This window comes from Electrona antarctica (genome assembly GCF_951216825.1).
Source record: "Electrona antarctica genome assembly, chromosome: 7".
Classification (NCBI taxonomy): Eukaryota; Metazoa; Chordata; class Actinopteri; order Myctophiformes; family Myctophidae; genus Electrona; species Electrona antarctica.
The window spans coordinates 19,451,040-19,477,640 of NC_136812.1; the positions used below are offsets into that span (position 1 = coordinate 19,451,040).

General features: G+C 43.9%; 1 protein-coding gene across 1 annotated transcript in view; it reads left to right on the plus strand.

The window, feature by feature from the left end:
• The window catches only part of ncanb (neurocan b), a 251,579-nt gene that overhangs the window by 214,666 nt on the left and 10,312 nt on the right, over positions 1–26,601 (plus strand). The window contains exons 15-17 of the mRNA XM_079505412.1: positions 16,004–16,162; positions 17,564–17,646; positions 20,114–20,258. Of these exons, the coding sequence (XP_079361538.1) occupies positions 16,004–16,162; positions 17,564–17,646; positions 20,114–20,258 (387 nt within the window). The remainder of the gene's footprint in view (positions 1–16,003; positions 16,163–17,563; positions 17,647–20,113; positions 20,259–26,601) is intronic.

The window sequence follows — 26,601 nt, forward strand, 5'->3', positions numbered from 1 at the left end:
ACAGTATGTACCCTGAATCAGCCTATAATTCCCAACATATATGTTGGCCTTGAATTGTTTCATAGATGCCCCCTGTTCTCCATTTTCCTCACCAGACACACAGGGACTACAAATTTCACGCCCCCAAATGAGACAGCGGCCCCACTTCTGGTCCGTTTGAACGGTGAACTGCAGCTGTCAATGCAATCCCTATGAGAGATATCATAAAATACCCTTATTTCACTGGTTGATTACTGAGGCTGTAGCGATTTTTTTTTGTGTTCTAATAAAGTGTCCCATATGTTTGATTTGTCCTTTTCAATGTCTCCTACCTGCCATCTCAATATACAACCCACAATGTATTATAATATACACCGTCAGTTTGTGAAAAGGGCTATCATTGTAAATCTCAAGTTAAAGTGGGCGCACAGATACGTCACGGTCGCATCCCTTGAGGTTTTCAATACCCAGATATATACCCAGATATATTTGTTGTGTTTCGTTTTATAGGCTGTATTTGTGGAAAATTATCTAAACAGCATCTTGCAAGACTAATTATTAATACTCATCTGGAGAATTCACTAGGTATGACAATGTCCTATGTCACTCCTCCATTTAGCTGGGTTACTTGGCTGAATATAACTATTCAGCCAAGTTAATAATTATACAAGTACAATACAATAATTACTAACAAGTTGACAATGTTAAAACACACCGTCTGAGCTCCAAGGTAGGTAGAACATATTAGTAAGCCCGTGACATGTTCAAAATATAGACATGAATGAACAAAGTCAGTCGGGATCGGGATGTATTATTGAGAATTCCACTCTTCAAAGTCGGCGCTCGTAGCCTCGTAAAGGCAGTGACGTCCCTTAAAAGCGACAGGTTCTCTGTCTGCCGTCTCCCCTCTGCTCCGTTAACATTATGGGTAACTCATTCAAGTGGTAAATTGTGAAATACATCCTCTATTGAGAAAACAACAATATATGTTGACAAAGACACTTCATACATATGGTCATGGAAACATAGTTTTATTCAAATCAATATAGTCTTCAGTTAATTTCGTTACAATTTAAAAGTAGGCTAACTACAGTTGAATTTCAATAGACTTCTATGGGCTGGCCTGCAGTACACCATTGTAACGGACCAGAAGTGGGGACGCTGTCTCATTTGGGGGCGTGAAATTTGTAGTCCCCGTGTGTCTCTATACAGCTATTTTTTCCCCCCACGAATCGTCTAGTGTCCTGGTACTCACACATCAACCCGGTCTCACCCAAACACGGAGAAATAGCACGGATTGGCATTTCCGTACATACACACCTAGAAAACCTAAATATTACACTGAAATCCTCCCCATAGACTGTGACGGAAGGGCGCCGTCTCTACTGAACTTCAGCCACAAGAGACACCACCGAGCAAACTAAAGCAAACAAGTTGCCGTGTCGAACGTTGCAAAGTTCGGTAGAGCCGACTCAGCCCCATCCGAGTTGTAACCCAATAGCACAGAATCGTAAATCGAAAGTAGCCGATCTGCATGAGATAACACAGCGCTCTCGTCGGGAGGGGGGGGGGGGGGGGGGGGGGGGACAACACAAATAATATGCGAGTAGGGCAACCAAATCGTCCACAACGTCCCTGGTGCTATTTCACCGTGTTTGGGTGAGATCGGGCTCCACACATGCACCGTTTGTCACCCTTGTGCTGCCATTCATACAGAACCTAGCGATAGGGTTCTCAATGGACCTGAAAATGAGGCCCAGCCTCATCCATACATGTGAGATTATTTTAACCACAGGACCCCAGCGGTAGTTCGGAGGTAACCAGGCCACCACACACCATAGCCTTCATCCATTAATGTTTATTGTTTACGCATGAAGCAGTCACTCCATAAATGTTCATATGAACTTTCAACCGTGGTGACAACCGTGGTGTCAGTCATGGACCATGGCCGGGAGGACACAGCCAGCTACGTACTCCTTTATTTTGCAAAACAGCAGAGTGTGCACGTTTCATGACAATTTGATTGGTGTTATTCAACAAAGTAGGTAGGTACGGGAAACAGTAAGCTATTTATTACTTCATTCATTATTCAGGTTTTCGTTCATTATCTTTACTTAATTAAATTTAAAAAGAGGATGCATATGTTTAGATTTTTTCGTCCCCAGGCGAAATCTTCTGACACACGAACTGCGCACTGCTCGTAATGGGTTAAATTAATATACAGACGTATTCCATTCATGACAATATGATTTCTTATTGGCTTTCCATACGTTGTTTGTTCGGATTCCAGTTCTTCATGTCGTAAAAAGCCATTTTGAGATTATTTAAGGGAATGTTATTTAAATGACGGTTTCAGCCATGAGATTTATCAAAGCTCAGACCAAATGTACGCTAGGATTGGCTGTACAGTATAGGATTGCTTGATAAATCCCTCTTGGACGTGAGCGTAAACTCATTGCTGCATGGGCTGAAATGTATGCTGGTTTGTACGTCCTATTGATAAATGATAGTTTTGGACAAGCAAAAAGTTGTGTTTTGAAGAAAACGCAACATGGCAGAAAATCTTGGCGTGGCCTGTTATAGCGCCACCATGAGGCCAATTTGAAACATTCAGGGTGGAGGTTCTTCCTTGGCCTCCTGTAAGTGTGTATGCAACGTTTCAGGCATCGGTCCAGCAGTGCTGGAGATTAGCTGTTCATAGACAAACAGACAATATATAATATAATCTCTGGCCTGGCCAGATTATAAAGAAAACATTGAACCTTGAACTCTCTGCACAGTTCAGAACTTTCTGCCTGGCAGAACACAAAATAAATTTGTATGCATGCATGCAAGTCTGATTCAGGCCCCAAAGCATTTGTAACAGCTGGTGGAGTTACCGGCGAGAGGACTCAATGGCACAACTCAGAGGCTGAAATCGTAATCAAAACCGGTCTTCACTTGCAGAGGTAGGGAGCCAGGGAGGGAGCCAGTCCAAAACTATGCATAGGAAAAGACAAAAGGCAAGGTCCTGATGTATATTTAGCACCAAGTTACCCAAATTGTGTCGTTAGCAGTGATGGTCGTCGAAGGAAGAAAGGAGAAGACCAGCAGGTTGTCGTCACATTCTGATCAGCTTTATTGAACAGAATAACTCAGTACAAGGCTTTCCACGGGCGGAAGGCCCCGTGGAATACATGAAGTCACAGCATAGCTAATCAGTGTGGACTCTCTCGAAGTTTCACTGCGTCCAAGTATTTACTAACTTCTAGGTCCCGCCCCCCTCCCTGGAAACTCACAGGCTCTTCCGGTCAAGGAGGAGGCGGGACATACACATGGCATGCAGCTCATGTGTCACTCTATGTTTTATACCAAATAAGACTAATTCAATATCTATACTATATATGAAGTATGCCGAACACATGTAATGAAATTGTTCAAACTATATTGTTAACCAGTCTAAATGATTAAGCACAAATACACAGTGTAGATTCATGTCAATTCTGACAAGAAGCAAGAAGCTCTCTGCCACACACACAGCTGTTGGTTTAACAGTTTGAGATAGGAGCGGTTCCTATAGTCAGAAACAGAACCCCCGTCCCTCCTAGGGTGTTTTAGCTGATTGTAAATAACTAAGCAAGATTAGAGACAGCACCCAGACCCCCTGGGGTGCCTGGCCGCATTCTTAACAAAAGGCTTTGTTTTTACGGACTAGCTGTAAATAACTCTAAAGCAGTTGGCACACACACACACACAGAGTATTGCATGTCTTAACTTAGTTCTGTGTCCTGTGCACACTGACACTGTGTGTCAACTGTCTATTAAAATATCAACTGATTGATATATACGTGTCCATGTCTATAAAATATCCATCACATCCTCCCTCAACAGGCTCTTACGCCTGTTGCAATACCATAACAGCATCATAAGTCATAACCTGCCTAATTATTTTTTCCAAAAATAAATTGCCAAAAATATTTTTCTTTTTCCAAAATTCAAAATTAATCATTAAACCATAGTACAACGTGATAGACCTCCCTGGACACAGAAGCCTCTTGTTAACTACCTAAATTGTATCAAATTAGAACCGAACAAGCATGGGGCTTGTTCTGTTGTCTTGTATGACAGACCTGAAACTGAACCATATTTAAAACAGAAATTAAACTCCTTATTTAACTGAAATCCTATTTAGACTACATCAAATTCCTATATTGATTAAATTCAAATACCTGTACTTTAACTGAAATCCTATTTTAGACTAAATCAAATTCCTATATTGGTTACATCCTGTTTAGACTAAATCAAATTCCTATATTGATTGAATACAAATACCTGTAATTGAAAAGTTAACACTCATAGCATGACAAAATGGTTAATCATAAAAACAAACATCCCTTTAACAGTACTATTTCAGTACCTTGTTATATCTACTTTGACCTATGTCAGCACAGAATACAACATACAAACATTAGAACAACATTTTCCAACATTAATCACAATGCAGATGAACCACGATTTTTTCTTTCCATGACGCAAATTGTTCAGACGTTCAACGCGCTAGGGAAATGGTTCCCACAATTCTTTTTTCGCCTACAGAATAAAAACGCTTGGAACATCATTCTTGATTCTCAGAACTCGCACATAGCTCTCAGATCTGTAGGTTTGAAGCAGACCGTTGTCACCATATGCTTGTTGTCACAGCACACACGTGGACCACAGCTTAACTGCAGTCAGCAGCAGAACTCAGTAGAACTCACTTTGAGCATCACAAGGCTCGAGTGGACTGCAGATTCTCCTCGAGCAATCACAAGGCTCTTAGTGGACAGCTTATTGCTTAGTCATGTCAATCATGACAGCAAAAGCATTGAAACGCTCCTGTAGCAGGAACGCTCCTCTTCTTCATTGTATACGAACATTGGAACGGTCTCCCTTGGACCTCTCCTCCCTCCTAGTGCAGAAGGAGAACCAGTTGGCACCGGCCCGTGGGCCGTAGCCTCCCTTGGACCTCTCCTGTAGCGAACACAGGTCTGTGAAAGTCACCTGCTGTTGATTTCCGACGGTAGAAGCTGAGTTAGGAGCTCCTCTGTCGCTGTTGTCACAGCTGCCTGTAGACACACCCCCCTGGACTCTCTGCCCTCGGGATGACCTCCTGTAGGCGCTGGTGGTCTCCCCGTGATCCTTTTGGTGCAGTCAGATGTCACTTTCGACACCTTCAGGAATCCATGGATGGACTCCTCTCTTCCACACCTATTGAAGGAAGAAGTACAGGCTCCCACTACAAATATCCCCAATAATTTCTTAGGATATTTGATGACACTACAAGCTACTGGTCACTAAGATGACCTCTCTGGCATTAATCTCATTCTCTTTGCTAACCTCCCTAGTTCTGGCATGGCAAAGGAATGTAATAACCATGGTGTTGAGAGATTACAATGAGACTATTAAATGAGAGCCCTAAATAGTGTCACTGAACTAACTAAATTCACTGATGTCACGTCACCAAACGTATTGATGGACAGGTGTTTTGAGCTGAGGGGCTGGCTTGCTTTAACCCTGAAAAGGCTCAACCGTGGGTGATCATCCCTCGGCTGAAACCTCCACTCCTAGAGATATGGGTCAACTCCCCCTCCGTCATGTTACCAGCTAGTCGTGCTCAGAACACAGGGTTGCGAATTCCTGTGATCACTGTTATGTAGTAAGGCTGTCAGCCGCCGCTTTCATCACCCGACACACAAACAGGCACTATTAACTAAAGCCAATACTTCAAATTCACACCATAATACCCTCCCTTGAAACTGTAGTCCTTACGATCTACTCTTGACATCAGACTCCAAAAGCAGACATCACTTTGTGTACATGTCATTGCATGTCATTGGTCAATCAGTCATTCTTCACTCCTGTTCTTCAAACACTGTCCCATCTGTTTCTCTAAATAGCACCCCCAATAAATAGCTGCCTGCAGGACAGCTCAGTGGGTCTTTTAAAACAGACAGTGATAGGAGATAAGGAAGGGACAGGATGTCCACACCTGGCCCTAAAGCTCTCTATCTTAAAACTATTTAGGGTGAGAAGGGATTTTAGCTCTCTCCCCCTCTTTCCCTAAAAGCACATTCCGTCAGAGCATGCTAAAATTGTCATTGCAATTCCTCACACGTAGCTCTGTATGTATTTACTCATTTAACTATCACTTTTAGAATGGCTTCTACTAGCAATATTTCACCGGACATAGCTAGAACCTTCTTGAATTAAGTAAGTCTAGTATGAAGTACATTCAATCATTCATTCACTCACACATACATTATTCTCAATCAATTCTCGTGACTTCATTCACACCACGAACACTCTCAGGCTTGTGTGACCTTCTCATTGGAACCCCTGGCTGGTGTCTACCCCAAACTCAAGCTTCATACGGCCTGGCAAACATACTGTACGTTTCTTCTGACACCTGTGACAGGTGTACCAAGCCATAAATCCACCACCAAAATAAAAAAGATCAACCGTAGACAAGTCTACCATTGCTATGCCTTTTTTCAATGAGAAGTTCCCTGGCCTCTCATACAGAGTTGATTCAAAAATACTACCACTGTTTTAGTAGTATTATTTTCCAACCCTTCAAACTCACTCACTCATGCACTCAAACAAACAAGGTAGAAGTATATTTGTCTTCCATTGCAGTAGGAGAAAGACCCCCCTCTACTCTCTCACTCCGTGACACAATCTCACACACACACACACACACACACACACATGCAGGGGAATAGTTACCCCATCACCCACACACTCATTTGCATACAACCAACCCCATACTGAGTTCACCCTAAGCAACTGTTTTTGTCCCAGAATCAAATTACTCACGCAGAACTATATATACATTTTACTAATAAGAACTGTATTTTTAACAATCCCTAATTAACCTATACCTAACTTTTACCTAAATGTAACCATTTCCAATTTGAGATGCATTTGTCATTTACCTTCTAAATTTTATTCGGACCCCCAAATTGAACCCACATTCTTTAAACCTTAATTGTCCCCAATCTCTGAGTTTTTGAGCACAAGACAACAAAATAGACTGAGCTGTTGTCTCCGTCAAAATTTAAATGAACCTCCCTACTGTAATATCTATATTATTCATTTAAGAAAAAAGTCAATCCACCTTTAAACAGTCACTGATCAAAAATGAGGTAACACCCTATTATAGCTACTATTTTCACCAGGGCCTAACCCCACACCATATTCCTACAGTGAAGTTAATAGACTCGCTATCGTGGTTACTATATGCCCAATGGTTACTCTTAGCCCCACATTTTAACACAGAAAATGTCCATAAATGCACTTTAAATAATTTCTCAAATTTAATTTCACTCTTATACATTTATACACTCTAACGTACATGAATAGCCATATTATAGTTCCCTTATCTAATTTAGTTCATGCATCCAGTTTGTTCATGCATCCAGTTTATTTGTTAACCTCCTATTAATTTCGTTTATTTATCTAGTTTGTTCATAAATGTATTAACCTATTACTCCCCCCTTGAGCCATGACCCACATGGCTCATGACAAAAATCTGATCATCACAGAAAACAGTGCTACGCCATCCATAACATCACTCTCAGTACAGTCATACAGTCAGTAGAACAGATCAACTGACACACGCATCCATCACGCACCCACGCACAGGCACAGGCACGCACTACACACATTGAGTACAGCCATACATACTCATCACGCACTCATCAGACGCTCCCACGCAAGGCACAGGCACGCACGCACCATAAACAACCATCCACAAGTACACACGTACAGTACAGTCACACCGTCGCACGCATATCACAGACGTACCACGCACTCAAGGCACATGCACGCACGCATGCACAACAAAACCATAGGCTTCGCCAAGCCAAAGATAAACTGTCACTCAAAGTCCCCAAAGAAAATAAAACAGCGCCGAAAGAGCGCACACCCACACGCACACGCGCACGCACGCAGCGGGCGTAAGGGAACAACCAGCTCAAGTTCAGAAACAACGCTTCTAGCTCAAGCATTCTACTTCCCCACATTCCCTTGCAATGGAAAGTGAAAAAATAAAAAGCATAAACAGTCCGCATCACATACCGGAAGTCTGAAGAGAGTCTAAAAAGAAACAAGACTCCCCCCCTCGACCGGGAACAAAGGTAGCACGGCCGCTCTACAGCCCCAGACAGGCACGCAGAATAACCGCAAAGGCCTCCTGGGTAAAAACATGGCCGCGACCAAACAATAATAACAAGACCTCAACAAGTCGTCGTGAATCCTGCTACAGATGACAAACATATCGAAAACGAATCAGCACGTCCCCCACATCACAGACATCACAGGGAACGTAACCACAACGCAAACGAAAAACAATATTTAAAGTTTAAACACTTCAGAAAACAGGGGGGGTTCCCCCGGAGAAAACCCCCCGCCACCCCCACAGCTGTTGGAGGTGTAAATACGGTCCCATAACGAACCACAGACAAAAATAAGAGATCTCATCCTACCTAAACATCAACGCACAACGTGTCCCCCCACAAAACCACCGCGCACGGAGAAAACAGCACAGGCACAAAGGAACCACAATTAATCTAATAAAAATTACCCCCATACGCCCGCACATTTCCCCCAGCAGCAATGTAAGAAAAAACACGTACACGTCGAAGTGCGCGCACATATGCATCGTATATATATATACGTCACAAAATCTCAGTTTTGCAATACGCTCGCCGGCTCGTCCTACTGGGCCTTGCGTAATCCAGACAACCTCAGAAGAACAATATTAATAAATATTAATATTAATCATCCAAAATTTCAGATTCCTATTCCATACACCCAGCAGCGTAGGGCCCAGTTATCCTACTAAACACCTTCGGCTTGCCCTCAGGAACGCACAAAACCGTCCAAATATTGTGCACTTCCATTTAAAATGAGAGCAGCCACGCAAACAGCAAGTGGACATGAAAGACAATCGCACACCAGGCGCGCCTCCCGGTTTCCCCGAAAAACGCGTCCAGTTTGCAACTGCCTTAACCTATAAGGGATATCAGAATCCACGCTTCTATTCGAAGCAGAAGGCAATAATTACATAGATTTAAAAAACCTACATCCTCTGCACATTGGCCAGGAATGCTTCATGACAGCCATCACTTGACGACGGACTATCAAGAAGTAGGAAAGTACTTAATTGTCGTAAAAAATGAATTTCAAAGGGATAAAGACAAGTTTATGACTAGCTCGCCTGGCGTTTACAGAAAAAATAAAACAATGGTGAATGAAAACACGCGTTGCCACTGAGCAGACGACCCCCCTCTTCACCCCAACTCACCTCGATCACCCCATCACCGCCACGACACAGAGCCACAAAAGTGACCCCCAGCAGGTCGCAGGTCCGTTCAGCGTGGCATAGAAACTATACACCATCATTCCTCCAGTCCATTGGGCGCCATTTATGATGTATATTTAGCACCAAGTTACCCAAATTGTGTCGTTAGCAGTGATGGTCGTCGAAGGAAGAAAGGAGAAGACCAGCAGGTTGTCGTCACATTCTGATCAGCTTTATTGAACAGAATAACTCAGTACAAGGCTTTCCACGGGCGGAAGGCCCCGTGGAATACATGAAGTCACAGCATAGCTAATCAGTGTGGACTCTCTCGAAGTTTCACTGCGTCCAAGTATTTACTAACTTCTAGGTCCCGCCCCCCTCCCTGGAAACTCACAGGCTCTTCCGGTCAAGGAGGAGGCGGGACATACACATGGCATGCAGCTCATGTGTCACTCTATGTTTTATACCAAATAAGACTAATTCAATATCTATACTATATATGAAGTATGCCGAACACATGTAATGAAATTGTTCAAACTATATTGTTAACCAGTCTAAATGATTAAGCACAAATACACAGTGTAGATTCATGTCAATTCTGACAAGAAGCAAGAAGCTCTCTGCCACACACACAGCTGTTGGTTTAACAGTTTGAGATAGGAGCGGTTCCTATAGTCAGAAACAGAACCCCCGTCCCTCCTAGGGTGTTTTAGCTGATTGTAAATAACTAAGCAAGATTAGAGACAGCACCCAGACCCCCTGGGGTGCCTGGCCGCATTCTTAACAAAAGGCTTTGTTTTTACGGACTAGCTGTAAATAACTCTAAAGCAGTTGGCACACACACACACACAGAGTATTGCATGTCTTAACTTAGTTCTGTGTCCTGTGCACACTGACACTGTGTGTCAACTGTCTATTAAAATATCAACTGATTGATATATACGTGTCCATGTCTATAAAATATCCATCAGTCCAGATGAACAAAGTGATTACAAATACCAAGAGAATTCAGTATGAGGAAAAGAGCCTATAGGCATTAGGTCCAAAGACAAAGGCACTGAGAGAGAGGAACACAGACTAGAGAACCCCCCCAACCCTGCTGGGAAGCCACATTCAGTGTCAGATCTATATGCGTTGAGAATCCAGATCCATACATATCAAAAAGTGTCACATAGACACAAATATGAAAGTATTTCACAGCACTTTTCTTTTAAAGTAACAAAAGAGGCTTGTCTCGCCTACCTTCTCGCCAGCAATAGATTATGGCGACACTCTATGGATGCATACTCCTGTGGCAGCAATATGTCTGCTGGACACGGGCTACCACTCTATGGATGCATACTCCTGTGGCAGCAATATGTCTGCTGGACACGGGCTACCACTCTATGGATGCATACTCCTGTGGCAGCAATATGTCTGCTGGACACGGGCTACCACTCTATGGATGCATACTCCTGTGGCAGCAATATGTCTGCTGGACACGGGGTACCACGGGGGTGCTGAGGTTTGTCACCGACTATAAATCTCAAACACATCATTGTACCTTTTTATGAGTGTAGGCTGGCCCTCCTTAACTTTGCACAGGCTGAGTCACTGGTACCTCTTCGTTTTTAGGGCAATACTTAGACAGTTTCCATTATATTTATGCACATTCATAACCCTGCAGTACCATAACATTTATTGGCTATGTTCTCAAAACAGTATCCTCCTGACCGTCGATCGGGTTCGTAAAAAAAAAAAGCCTTCCAGTTGTCTGCTCCATTGGCCTGGAATGAACTTCAAATAGCAGGAGCTTGTCTGTCTAAAAGTTAGTCATGGTGGAAAATAAAATGCAGATCTGCAAATGTTTTGACCATGTTAGCCAGGCATTATGTTTACTCCCCCCACTCAGTGTCAATTATCTAATGTAATCCTGGGCACTACATTTCCTCTGCCAACCTGGGGGGGCAGCGGACTGACCTCATGGTTCCTTCTATGCATGAGGAGTCCAAGCTGCTTCTTTTCACCTGATAGGGGAGAGTTTCACTGGCCGGACGTAGCGCTTGGAAGGAACACGTTATTCCGACCAGTTCCTTTCCCCTCCATCAGGCCCCCATGGCTGGCCAGGGGAGGTAGTTTAGAGACCAGGATTACAGCATGTTTTTTGTGAGGGTACCTACCCTAGGGGACACGGGGAGAACATGCAAACTAATTACATCTGTGATTGATTGGTCCTTGTATCTACAGTAGAATCATGCATGGGATATGAAAAGTAATTGGTTCCTATAGTTGTCCAAAGTCCAAACCACAGCTGTGTGCCATTTCTTCCCTTCTGCATTGCTGAGTTTAATCTGTGTTCTATGAGTTCTCTGAGGAAGGCTCTTCTTTGCCTTTTTTGTTGTTCCAAATAAGAAAGTGTAAGTATGTGTTAAGTGAGTATTTTGTCCTGCTTGTCTAGGAGTATGAGACGTGTGATCTATCTCATGTGTTTTCTTTACTTATTACTTACTGGATTTGTGCTTTAGCGCTCCACAGAGAATCCAATTGTTGAAGTGTAACCCCTTTTTCTAACCCAGACCTAAAGCTATAATCCAAATCGCATACATCTGCCAGTATTCCAGCCGTGATTGAGAGCATAGCCGTGGGAAGTCGGTTTTTACTATAGTAGAAATAAACCTATAGGCATCCGTTTGCACCATGGACAAAACACTCTCTCTCTCTGTCTCGTTCTCTCTCTCTCTCTCTCTGTCTCTTTCTCTCTCTCTCTGGTACAGGCAGCGCAAAGCAAGACAAAAGACACCTTTCAAATCGTAACCTTTGATTGACTGATAAACAGAATTGACTAAAGGATTTAACTATCAGGTTTAGCAGATTACAGTGAATGTTAATGACGGCAATCCTTTGAAGTGCGGGATGGGGATTTTACAGGAACGGGGATATCATGCATCGCATCGCTGTGTGCACAATCCGCACACATTACAATATCACATAAAGCACCTGGGGGTGGGGGTGTCGCCGCACCCTCAGCACACCTATAGATTCCGCGACTGTGATTGAGAGAGAGTGGGAGGGAGCGAGTACCAAGCACAAGTGATCCAATAGAAGGACATGATAATATACGATGATGCACCCTTCTGTATGTGTGAGCATGCATACATACAGGTACAGTACATGCACGAGTGTGCACGTTGCCCTCCTGTCAGGTTATGGAAGTCATTTGTTTTTCACTGCTTTCAAATGCCGCCATCCCCTGTCAGTATGAGTGGCCAAGGTTGACGTCTGTACACACACACACACACACACACACACACACACACACACACACACACACACACACACACACAGTAGCTGGGCTAACAGCCAGTCTGTGCCCACAGCGGAGGCTGTGTCGATTCACTGAGGGACATGTATCTGTATTTACACTCCTGTTTATAGAGTGTGTGTGCGTGCGTGCGTGCGTGCGTGCGTGCGTGCGTGCGTGCGTGCGTGCGTGCGAGTGTGTGTGTGTGTGTGTGTGTGTGTGTGTGTGTGTGTGTGCGCGCGTGTGTGTGTGCGTGTGCGCGTGTGCGTGTGCGTGTGAGTGTGTGCGTGTGAGTGTGAAGTGCCCCAGTGACTGTTGTCTTGCTGTTCTTGTAGATAACGACCCACTGTCCACCTTCCTGAGCCAAGTTGGAGACTTTCCCAACACCAATATAATGCAGCAACCACCATGTGGACAAACAATTTCAGAGACATATTAGCGGGGTAGTGGAAGCTGGGAGTGATGGCAGAGTGGGGTGGTGTGGGGGCAGTGAATTTGTAGACAGCCAGCCAAGTAAAAAATGGTCGCATAGCTGCATGGCATTGGTCCCGCAGGGTCTCTGATAGCTGCAGTAACATCAAGCTATGGCTAACCCTGATCTACCTCTCAGATGTCACACGCTATACACTCTCCGTCTCCCTGTACTGCTGGGAGGAATGTGGTTAGCTAGATGCTGATTCACGGGGAAAAGCAGCCTGTCTCCTGCTATGTCTCTATGTCCCAGCAGATAAGTGTGAACATCCCCAAAAAGATTAACAGAGGGAGAGAGAGAGAGAGAGAGAGAGAGAGAGAGGGAGAGAGGGAGAGAGAGAGAGAGAGAGACTAATGAAAGTGCAAGCAACTCTACAATATGCCCTCTCAGCTCATGTCAGAGAGCTGGAAAAGCAGGGTTGAGTAGATTTCATATAATTCCCAACTTCTCAACTTCAGGCGGTTTGTAGCGTATTGAATAATTGATAGATTTTTTTGTTTTAGTTTTAGTTTTTGACATTTATTGACATTGTAAAGATATTTGTATCAGCTAATAATTGGGTCCCGCACACTGTCTTCACTTATATAACAGTAGTTTATTAGGCTACTGAAGGTTACCACGTTTCAGTCTTCATCAGGTACTGTATCTAGATAGAGATATACCTGAGGTATAGGTAAGGTCGTGAGAGGGTGAGACCGAAACGCTGTAACCATCAGTAGCCTAATAAACTACTATTATATAAGTGAAGACAGTGTGCTGGACCTCCTCTTTCTCATTATTCGCACTGGTTGCCTGCTCCGACGCACCTGTCCCTGTAGGTGTGCTATCAGCTAATAGTTAACGCCAACATAATAGACGTCTCCAACTCTCCATTTCCATTTGCCCAAATTAGATGACTGTCCCCACGTGCACACAAGCAGCCGGCCTTTACAGCAGCTACACTGAACATCTTCAGTGTAATTGATCTTTACTAAAGCTCATTAAGTAGTAATAGTAGACAATTTGCGTCTACACACTCTGCGTCTCATTGGTTGGCAACGGGATATCGACAATTCAGAAACCTACAGTATACCAATGGCATCCTCAATGGGGAATTCAAGCTAATAGCAAATATAGCATTTCTCTTAAAGTTGTTTGAAAAGAACAGCCAACACCCAGATATGTGCTCCCTAGCTCTCTCTCTTCCTGTCTATCACTCCTCTCCTCTCTGTCTCCCTTTGGTTTTAAAATGTGTGTAGTCATGCAGATGTATTCGCTCCGTACTCCGTTTAATACGTGAGCCCATGTTTGAATGGTATCATATATTCATGAGTTTGTGTCAAGAATAATAAGAGAATACCTTTTATGTGTGTGTGAGATACAACACTTGCTAGGTCACACACAACTAAGGTCTTAAGTTGAATGCAGCAAACATAAATATCCTTATATGATTATCACTCCGACCCTGCCAGCAAAAGAGCTGTAGAGGTCAGATTGCCTGTTTGATGGCCATGGTTGCGAGAGAATGAAATGGAGAGAATGCGAGTGAAAGATGAGTACTTTCACATTATCATCCCCTTCAGCAGCTCATCTCATCTTAACCTACAGTAGCAGCAGATGGAGAGCATTGTAAGGACTGCATTACATTAAGAAGACTGAGACTGAAAGACATACTGTATCATCTATGCATTGCACACATGTGTATCAGCCTATGAAAGACAGCTCTCGATATTATCTTCTCATATCTCTCGTCTCTTTTCCTCCTTTGCATTTTCTTCCCCTCTCTCTACTCCTCATCTCCCCTCCTAGTCTTCCCCTATCCCTTCCCTGTCTGCATAATAAGCATACTGCCCAGTTGTGTCGCTTCAGATTTGATGTAGAGAACTTCACTTCAATTCACTGGATTAAGGGGGATTCAGGGGATTCCATGGGAGGTACATTTACAAAGACATTAGGCATATAATACCGTAGGTGTCTATTCTAACCTCAATATAAATGCATGCCAGGAATAGGATAGGGTCTCGAAAGCAGGGACATCTACTTTTTAAGGCTTGTGAAAGTGAGATCTTTAAGGTTTGACATACACTATCATCACATTTTTCTTTCTTTTTTTGCCTTTTTGCCTTTATTACGATATCCAAGTACAGTGAAGATAGACCGAAAACAGGAATGAGAGTCGGGGAGAATGGCACCTTCGACACGCCACCGAGGCATCAGAGCCCATGTGGTACGCTCCTCAGCCATGATCACTGCTGTCATCACATTCGTTTTGAGATGTACAGTACAGTTCAGTCACCAAGTTAACCCCCAGAGGCAATTGGAGCTTGGAGAGAATTTTAGAAATGGGGAGGAGATGGAGGGAGGCTGTGTGCTGACAGCACTGTGACGGGGCGTAATTAGCCGACAAGTACTGCACTCTGAAAGACATTTCTCAAGATTGTTCTAGTTTGAATAGATTAAAGGGCCTTTCATTGGACTAAGCTCCATTGGACTGCCACCACTGTGGATTAGCACTCAGACTCCAGACAGAGGAAATGAAAGGAGAGAGGGAACAGGGTTGAAGAGGAGGGCAGAGATAGTGTCACAGGAGGGAAAGTGCTTCACTTGGAGCAAGATATTGTATGGAGAGAGAGAGAGGAGGAAGAGAGAGCGAGAGGGAGCTGAAAAATAAAAGAGGAGAATATTATGTAGATTTTGTGTGCTATGACTGAGACATGGAACATTTGTTATGTATGAATTTTGAAAAACAAGACAATAAAATCCAGCAGTGAAATTCCTCCCTTTATTTCAAATCCCCCCCAACTGATTTCCTGTGCACGTCTCCGTGTTTTTGTATCTCTCGGCCTGCATACATAACCCTGTCTCTTCATGCAACTTCTGCGGACTTCAGACGAGAAATGTTGTCTCTCCTCCTCTCGCCCTCTTCCTCTCTCATCATCTCCCCTGTGGTGTCTTCCCTCGCTCTCTGCAGACACCGAGGGCTGTGAACACACATGGAGGAAGTTCCACGGCCACTGCTACAGATACTTCAGTCGTCGACACACCTGGGAGGACGCCGAGAAAGACTGCAGGGAGCACAGCGGCCACCTGGCCAGCATCCACACCCTCGTCGAGCAAGAGTTCATCAGTGGTAGGTAGACATTTTAGCCAGTTTGCCCATTATTGGTCTTAACCACAGTGACTTTGAACAAAATGTGTCTAAACTGTCCATTAAGCCCTATACTTTGTTGTACGGTGAATACCGAAAATAGCCGATCTACAAGCTCACACTGTATCGCGATGAGACGCATTGTGAGTTTATAGATTGGCTGATTTTGCTATTTTAATGGGAGGGGGATTGTGGTTACATTTCTAGATTTTTCACATTACAAGCATCCAGTTGTAAGAAGTGCATGCATCAGACAGTATTGACTAATCTGAGAGGTTAAGTATCCATGCAGACTTTCAACCTTTGGCATCGCTTCACAGCCACGCATATCATAACAAGGCCGGGTCACAAGAGGCTGACCCTCTGCCTTCCAAAAGATGGCAGGGCATCACAATTCATCTTAACAACACCCATCGTACTTTCACACAGTCAGACACATTTACCAAAAAGTGTGCTTAATTGCCTCGAAAATGGAAGTCTCCACCCCTACAATAAGGGGAGACGAGCCATTAGGGAGATTAATGGGCCTAGTAATGATGTTAATCAGATACACCATGATTGAAATTCCATTAAACACACGCACTCACCCGCACGTGTGCACGCGCGCACACATATGGACATGCTCAGATGATGTTAATCAGAAACACTGTAATTGAAATTCCACACACAAACACATATGAAAACACACACGTACGCACAACTAAAACTCATCACCATGTGTCACTGACAGTGATATGTGTCTGCATGACCCCTCGACTCATGCTCAGGGAGGATTTTGTGATAAGATCTATTAGACATGCTCCAGAATCTTCCAGTGTTCTATGCGGGCTGTATTGGGCTTTATATGTTGTTTTTCCTCAGGATACAATAACGTCTCCACAAGCACTATAAAGCCTAATCTATAAGAGCTGTTGGCTGATACCGACAATAAGCCTCTCCAACCTGCTACTTATTGTCGTGAGACAATAAGTAGCAGGTCTGTACACTTTCTTTTTTAAATAAACTTTATTCAAAGAGTGTGAGCATGACATCATATGCAAGTTTCACAAAAAGAAAAGAAAATACAACTCTTTGTTTTCATATTTTCTCCCACAACTCCCTTCCCAATCCTCCCCATCCACCCACCATCTTTCCCCACGAGGCCAGACATATAAACAACATATAAGGTATAAAACCAATATATTGAGTACATAACTAAGATACGAAGAAAGGGATCACAAGGTTATGTTCACAGACATAATTAATAAACCACTTTAAAGGGGGGCAGAAAGTCTGTACAGACATATAACAAACGTATTCATAGACAGAAGCAAGTGTGTATGCGTGCACATGCACCCTTTTGTGTGTATACTCCTATTTCTCTGTGTGCGTGTCTTCATCAAGGTCTAAGCCACGACAACACCTGGATCGGGTTGAATGACCGTACAGTGGAGGACGACTTCCAGTGGACAGACAGAATGGACCTGGTGAGACTTCAAATTTGCCTATTCGACTATGAAGGATAACACAACACCTTCCATAACCCATGAAACGTTCCAGAGCCTGTGAAGTTCTGTGATGTTTTTTCTTTGTTTGTTTGTTACAGGTTTCTATTATGTACAGTATGTAGAAAAAATCACCTGTGTGAAGTGAGGGGCGCTTTACCAACCCTTATCATCTTACATCATCGCAATATCATAACATAACATCATATGCCGATTTGCTCAGTAACAGACACAACAAACATTAAACTCTGTTCATTGTTAATGGCATTTAATGTTTGTGTTAGTGACAAAAAAAACAGTCCATTGTCAATGGCGTTTTTAATGTTTGTCTAGACAAGACAAACATTAAACCTGTATATGGAAAAATAAAGTGAAAATAGCCGATCCACTAGCTGGATGGACTCTTCCCTGAGCAGGGCCCAAATGTCGTTCTGAGAACCTTATCTGAAACTGAGCTGTAGTCATGGAAACAAATCACAGCACAATACAGTGATTAGTTCCTGTAGTGCAGGGGTGCCCAAAGAGGTAGATCGCGATCTACCAGTAGATCACAAGGGCTGTGCCGGTAGATCACATGACATGACAAAAAATATAATGTAAAGCTTGAGCTGGTCATTTTGAAAGTAGCTCCCAAGTCAAGTGTGTGCACCTGCTGTAGTGTACCTGTATACCATATCTGCTGGAGCTCAGTTGTCAACTGCTGGACATTGAGTCGAGTCCTAACATGAGTTGTGCTGATCGACAAAGAGTACCACAAGTCACATGATCAGGTCACAGATGGCGGATGCTGTGAAGACCAGAATTGAGCGTCAGGTTAGTTCAGGCAGGTCACATAGTCAAGCTACCATGTCTGATTTACAGTACACACCTATCGATCACGTTCATTCTCACAAACAAGGAGGTCTTGTTTGATAGCCCCTACTCAGTGGCGTGCACAGACATTTAGAGGGGCAGGTGCTCAAGTTAAAAAAGGGCACCTTGTGCACCGCGTGGAACCGGCCGGTTGCCTTAATCCATTTTGGGCGGGAATCCCTTTTGGTGTTAGCATTATGTTATGCTTTAGCTATTGAAAAATAGCAGATCTACAAGCTCATAGCGCGCCACCGAGTGGCGCGCTATGAACTTGTAGGTCTGCTATTTTTGAAAAATCAAAAAAAAGAAAGAAAAAAAAAAGTTTTTCTTTTTTTTTTTTTTTTAAAGGGCACATTGCCAAAAGGGCAGGGGGTGCTCTAGCACCCCCTAGTGTCTATCTGTGCACGCCACTGCCCCTACTACTCACTCGGTGCATGCTGCACTCTTCATGCTTGCAGGAATCCAAAAAGCCTGATTCATACCGTAGCTTACGGTTTTGTCCTGTGCCAAAAATACTATTGCGATGCAGCTTGCATGTGGATCTGCAATTTTTGGCAGGGGAGACCATTGTACGATGGAGGATAACTTATAGGCATAGGCTACCACCTCCACCTGATTCAGGGCTCTGTTATTGATCATGTTGTATCATTGTTGCTGCAGGCTCTGTTCAGTCTCTAAATCTAAGGGTATTTATTACATCCCCCTGCTTTATCCTGCGTGCTGAAGGAATAGCACGGGGCTTCTGACCAGAACCATACCAGTAAACAAACTGAAGGAAAAGCATGGGGCTTCTGACCAGAACCATACCAGTAAACAAACTGAAGGAAAAGCATGGGGCTTCTGACCAGAACCATACCAGTAAACACACGTATTAGAGACTTTAAAGCTGTAGTTGTACAAGTTGTACATAATACAACTTTGACATGAGCTGTCCTTACTGAATTGTCATTAGCTATTAGCAAAATATAGTTTATCTTGTACGTACAAGATAATATCTCGTACGTACAAGATATTATCTCGTACATACAAGATATTATCTTGTCCGTACAAGATAATAATTATCTCGTACGTACAAGATAAAATATATTTTGAATGCATGGCCATTCAGGGGCTCCGTAGGAATGCATTATGCATGTACTTAAAATATGAATTGACTGGAATCAGTTTTCTGTGGTTTGATTTGTTCTCACGATCAGTGCTAGTTTACTAATATGATTACCCATGTTGATGTGTTTTTATGATGCAGTCATGTTGAAAAACTATTTTCCCTTCCAGGATAAATGTGTCGAAGTTGAAGCACTTTCCACAACTAGAAAAAAAGGCAAAATGACAAGGTCTGCTTCTGACATCTTTTCATTTTCATCTGATAGTATGGGTATTACTGTGTGTGTGTGTGTGTGTGTGTGTGTGTGTGTGTGTGTGTGTGTGTGTGTGTGTGTGTGTGTGTGTGTGTGTGTGTGTGTGTGTGTGTGTGTGTGTGTGTGTGTGTGTGTGTGTGTGTGTGTGTGTGTGTGTGTGTGTGTGTGTGTGTGTGTGTGTGTGTGTGTGTGTGTGTGTGTGTGTGTGTGTGTGTGTGTGGCGAACGTGCGTGTTGCAGCAATATGAGAACTGGCGTGACAACCAGCCAGACAACTTCTTTGCTGGAGGAGAGGACTGTGTTGTGATGATCGCTCACGAGAACGGCAAATGGAACGATGTGCCTTGCAACTACAATCTGCCCTACGTCTGCAAGAAGGGAACAGGTAAGAAAAGCAATGTGGAGGATAGGTAGCCTTGCGTATCCAGCCTCCATCTGCCTTTGCAATGCATATTGCCCTAGTATTGCTACGCGAGGCTAGAGGAGAGGAGCATCATGTATGCTGCAGCTACTGTAAATGGTGCATTTCTATAGCATCTTTATCCAAGGCGCTTTACAGAGATTGTGCATTACATTCACCCATTCACACACCAATGCCGGAGGAAACCATGCAACCTGCACATCGGGAGCAATTAGGGGTTCAGAGTCTTGCTCAAGGACACTTTCGACACTAACTCTGGGGGAGCCCGGGTTGGAACTGGGAACCTTGCGGTTCCCATTCGGTCACTCTACCCCTGAGCCACTGAGGTCACTCTACCCCTGAGCCACTGAGGTCACTCTACCCCTGAGCCACTGAGGTCACTCTACCCCTGAGCCACTGAGGTCACTCTACCCCTGAGCCACTGAGGTCACTCTACCCCTGAGCCACTGAGGTCACTCTACCCCTGAGCCACTGAGGTCACTCTACCCCTGAGCCACTGAGGTCACTCTACCCCTGAGCCACTGAGGTCACTCTACCCCTGAGCCACTGAGGTCACTCTACCCCTGAGCCACTGAGGTCACTCTACCCCTGAGCCACTGAGGTCACTCTACCCCTGAGCCACTGAGGTCACTCTACCCCTGAGCCACTGAGGTCACTCTACCCCTGAGCCACTGAGGTCACTCTACCCCTGAGCCACTGAGGTCACTCTACCCCTGAGCCACTGAGGTCACTCTACCCCTGAGCCACTGAGGTCACTCTACCCCTGAGCCACTGAGGTCACTCTACCCCTGAGCCACTGAGGTCACTCTACCCCTGAGCCACTGAGGTCACTCTACCCCTGAGCCACTGAGGTCACTCTACCCCTGAGCCACTGAGGTCACTCTACCCCTGAGCCACTGAGGTCACTCTACCCCTGAGCCACTGAGGTCACTCTACCCCTGATCCACTGAGGTCACTCTACCCCTGAGCCACTGAGGTCACTCTACCCCTGAGCCACTGAGGTCACTCTACCCCTGAGCCACTGAGGTCACTCTACCCCTGAGCCACTGAGGTCACTCTACCCCTGAGCCACTGAGGTCACTCTACCCCTGATCCACTGAGGTCACTCTACCCCTGAGCCACTGAGGTCACTCTACCCCTGAGCCACTGAGGTCACTCTACCCCTGAGCCACTGAGGTCACTCTACCCCTGAGCCACTGAGGTCACTCTACCCCTGATCCACTGAGGTCACTCTACCCCTGAGCCACTGAGGTCACTCTACCCCTGAGCCACTGAGGTCACTCTACCCCTGAGCCACTGAGGTCACTCTACCCCTGAGCCACTGCCACCTGTAGGGTGATCAACCACGTATACACTTGAACACTAGCATCCCTATTCTGGGCTATAACTTGCCGATCGACTATTTTTTATTATTATTATCATTTGTTTGTATAGAGCGAAATTAGAGTTCTTTAAAATGGCTGTGACTCTAATGTGAAAAGGAGACGCAATCGGGGAAGAGTCGTGGGGATGTGGTTTCGACGGCAGTATTCTCTGAGGTAGTCATTAAAGGTTTCATGACATTCATTTTCATTTTAGTTTTAGTATTTCTTTTAGGTTTTATGACCTCAATTACATCCAAAAAACCTGAACGTTGAACATTCAGTGGATTTTCTGTGGTCTGGAGCTTTCTCTGGGGTTTGGAAGTCTTTCTGAGCTGCAATGAAAACAGGCAAAACAGTGAAAACAGTGACATCTGATGGCAAATCCGATTGACATATATAGATATACAGAGCACCTGTTTGAGCCAGAAAACTCCACACCACAGAAAATCTACTGAATGTTAAAAGTTCTGTTTTTTTTGGGTGCAATTGAGCTCAGAAAACCAAAACAAAATGATGTCACAATCCCTTTAAGTCAGCCCTACGTGACTTTCAGATCATTTCTGTTGAACAACAGTGTGCTTTTTGTAATCACGTAAAAATATTCAGCATTTGAATCAAACTTTGACCCTGTGTTCTACTTTATAGTTTTGCTCATCACGCGTTCACTAGGAGTCAAACAATGTCTCAACACTCAAGCCACATGTGTAAGTCAAGAGAGAGAGAGAGAGAGAGACTCACCATTATGGGTAGACACTTCTACCTGTAACATGCAGCACTTATTGTTTGAATGCTGTGGGAGTGTGGGCCCGAGTGGGCCTCTTCAATCAGTGCATGTACAGTACGTACGTACGCCTTTCAGGTTCACTCTCATGATGTCACATGTGATACCTCTTCACTCCATCCACGGTCCACCTCTATCCCACAATCCCCTGACCTTGCTTAATATCCACCCGCTTCAAATGTTATCAACCCATTGCGCTATACAACAACTTGGCTTTATGTTTACTTACGTGGACGGTTAACACTGTGGTTAGGGTTAGGGTTAGAGCTAGGGTTAGTAATAGGGTTAGTAGTCGGACAACGCGCCAAACACGACGTCAGCCTGACAACAACAACGTCAATATGTAGGAAATGTCCATTGCATGGTCTTGATAAGAACATATTGATGATTATGGGTTGATAACTATATAATACCAATATCTCAGCTTGAAACAGAACATCGGTCAGAACTGCAGCTCTGTCTTATATAAAAGCTTCTCCTTTACTAAGGTGAAATTCAATTTAATGCAGAGGGGTGCAAAAGTTTTGAGTTACTTTATACTTCACTTGAGGAAAACGTATATTCGGTACAGTACAGTATAGTGAGTTACTTGCAGCTTAAATCCCTATATAAATGGCAAATGTCCTCTCCTCTATTCTGCTCGATGTCCCCTGGTGTAGCTAAAACTGTGGTACAGTGGTTGTTGGAGGAAAGAGGCCAAAACGTGCTCCTCAGAGAGCCTACTAGTTATTATTTTTGCATACAGGTCAGACTACTGTCCAATAGCAGAACAACATAATTAATAATGAGGTAGGGAGATTAGCAGCCTGGTCTGAATGAGAGACTAGGGCAGGGTTTTTAGAAATAATGGGTCACAGTACAAGTCGGCATCCCCAAAACGTCAGCTCGCAAGCATACAATTAGATCCATTTTAGTCTTGTTTCCACGTGTGTGGACAATTCCCTCACGGCCCCAAGCCTAAACTCAGCCCTAACCTCACACTAACATAACATTTGTCGGACTATTCGAAATAATGGGCTGTCACACTAATGGGCACCTCCTACATTGGAGGTGCCATGTATGTAGTTGAGGTAATACTTACATAATTGCTTTTTGCATTATTTAGAACATGTGATTCTTCCAAACCTGGCAAACCAGAGTACTGATTTTATTCTAGGCATTTAGTCATACATATTTTTGAGAGGGGCTTGGAATATTTTTCAACCCACGAAGGTTAGAATCAGGGCACTGACTCAGCACAGTATCTTTTTGATTGATTGAAAATGTTATTAACAGTTTGTAGAATAAGCACAGTTCAAGCACTCAGAAAAGCACTAAGACTTAGCACTACGAATTGGGGTCCTCCATTTTGAATTAATCCGTTTTCAGTCACTACGTTCATTTTATAATGTGCCTGCACTTCAAAAAAAGGTTATGTTGGATGTCAAGCAAAAACTGGATAAATCTTGTGATGCAACACAATATGTTGACTTTGTGTCCTTGTGGATCTATGAAATGGCCTGAAAACAATTACCCTTTTGTGTGACCTGATCTTAGTGGCTGTGCGATGTGACGATGGGTAAGGCCGTTTTGGGCCATTTTAAGAAATTTCCGAAACATACATAGAATCTGAATCTGAACAATACTGCACTACTGCACTGGTATTCTCATAATGCAGACGTATTGTCAGAGAATGGCTCTAGATAATGGCTCTAGATCTAAGATACAAATGATGCTTAATTGACTCTTCCATTGTTATTTAATTAGGCAACAATAAAGTAAAAAGCTGAACATAATTATCAAGGGAATTACTTACGTTTGTATTATCTTAGGCAATGCTCCATATTGATTTCAATTACCTTACCCTTGCTGCAGTATTTGTTGGACTGTCCCAAATGACATGTTCCGTTTAGTTTTCTTTGGCAGCCAACACTTATTAGAATGAATTCTAATTTCATTAGAACTCATTTTGTGAGTGATAATTCACTGGTGAGAAAACAGTACCCCTCTTGTGCAGAGTCATTGCCAGATACTAAAACTAGGCATAAGTCAAACAATATTCTAAGCCCTAGTACAGTGTTTCTCTATACACATATCCTATCCTAGGGGTATGAAGATGTTCTATAGATACATTTAATTTGTGTATTCATTAAGTTATTTTGCGTGAACCTGCTGATTTGTGAAGTATTACACCACCTTTAAATCAAAAACATGACGAGCACAACTGTTAGTGAATATGAAGCAATACTTATTTGCACATTGTCTGAACATATTGATTAATTGGATTTACTGAAATGTTATGGCCACACTTTTACTCGGTTTCTTATTAGTAATGTTATACTTCAAATATCATCCATTCATAGCACCAGTAAGACACCCTGAGGGAGAGAAGCGCGTGCACGTATCCGCCTGGGTGATGGCAGACTGCTGGGCGACCGCTGGCGCTTTGGCATGGGGGGTCAGATCAACATATGGAATGAATTCTGTACTGGCCTTATATGGAGCGTGTCTTGAGTGTACAGGGTTTTATGAGGTCAGATCAACATTATGGAATGTCGGAACAGGTCAGCTCCATATATGGAGATCTAAGGGTGGCAGCAGGGTCAGTGTCTTTAGTGTACAGGGTTTGATGAGGGCCCAGGTAGGGCCGGGCCTTAATCTTCGGGCCTGTTGAGAACTCTAGTTTTCGCCGGCTGGCGGTCACGGCTGCACTAATAACTTTTGGGCAGGCCCGTCTAGAGTTTGAATGCAGGTATCAGTCAAAAGGGAGACATCGAAAAGGAAGCAAAGGATCAACATATGGACTGTCAGAACAGGTTATCTCCATATATAGAGATCTAAGGGTTTGAGGTTTGAGGTCAGATGTAGAGTTGCTGGCTGGCTCCATATATGCAGATCTAGGTGATGAAGTCTTCTCCATGTATGGCTATCAAGGGCTTGATGAGGTCGGTGTCGTGATCTTCATATATGGAGACGGCCATATATGGAGTGTGTCACGACTCACGAGGCGTGATGTACTGATAGCCATATATGGTGGTGTGACGTGTTACGAGGCGTGATGTCACGAGGCGTGATGGACTGATAGCCATATACGGTGGTGTGACGTGTTACGAGGCGTGATGTCACGAGGCGTGATGGAATGACAACCATGATATGGAGGCGTGGCGTGGATCAACTGACAGGTTTTGCAGGTTTTCATAGTAATCCTCAACCTACGGTCGCAATTATTATGCTTATATTATGGATATTGGATTAAACCCAGACTTAACGGCCATTTTTGATTTTAAGATTTTAGAACTCACAAACTAACGTAGGTAAAGAGAGTACTTAGATTCAGACCCACAGTGCTATAGACAGTTGGACTATACTGAAGCCCCATATATCATACCTGTGCGTTTCAGAAACTTGGGTTGACAGGAGAATCAAGAAGGTATTTGTCACTTCTCTTACCTCTCAGCCACCAACTGCAAGTTTATGAGGTCTTCAGGAAAGGAAAAAAAAACAAAAAAAAAACAGACATTTTAAATGTTTCATAGAGTGAAAATCTTGAGGCTAAATCTTAATTATTTGCCTGATGCTATGAGCCTAGACACACGTATTTTTAGATTCAAAGTAGACAAGCTCATCCAAACCCTAGAGAGTTTGCAGGGAATCAGGCCTACCACTGTAGGGAAGTGGTGTTTCTTCTCTCATCAGCAGGGGGCTGTGCCACTTCCAACGCAGGATGTCCCCATACAGGTTCCAGCCCACCTCTCTGACCTTAATCAGTCACTTCCAATCACTGGCATCTTTTCATCTCCCCCACTGTTGCCGTCATCCTCCGTTTTTCATCCAAAGCAACCCCAGATAATGTCTTGTCTTATCAGTGGAGTTCAGCAGCCACATGCTGAGTGTTTTCTACTCACCGGTTCTGTTCTCCACCTCATCAGTGGGCTGTTACTTGATTGGGTGATAGCAGCACGCTGGCTGCCTATCGGGTACGTTAATCAGCCATACAAGGGGGCAATGATACGGCATTTTGTGGGCGATGGCCTTTTTTCCCCTTGACCTCAGAGGAGGGGAGCCAGTCATCCTGAGGACAGAGAGTGGATGCCATGGGAGTGAGTCCGAGTGACCACACTCGCGTCCTTCGAAAGCCTACAAGGGTTGTGCAAGGACGCTCTGTGATTGGCCAGGTGCCACT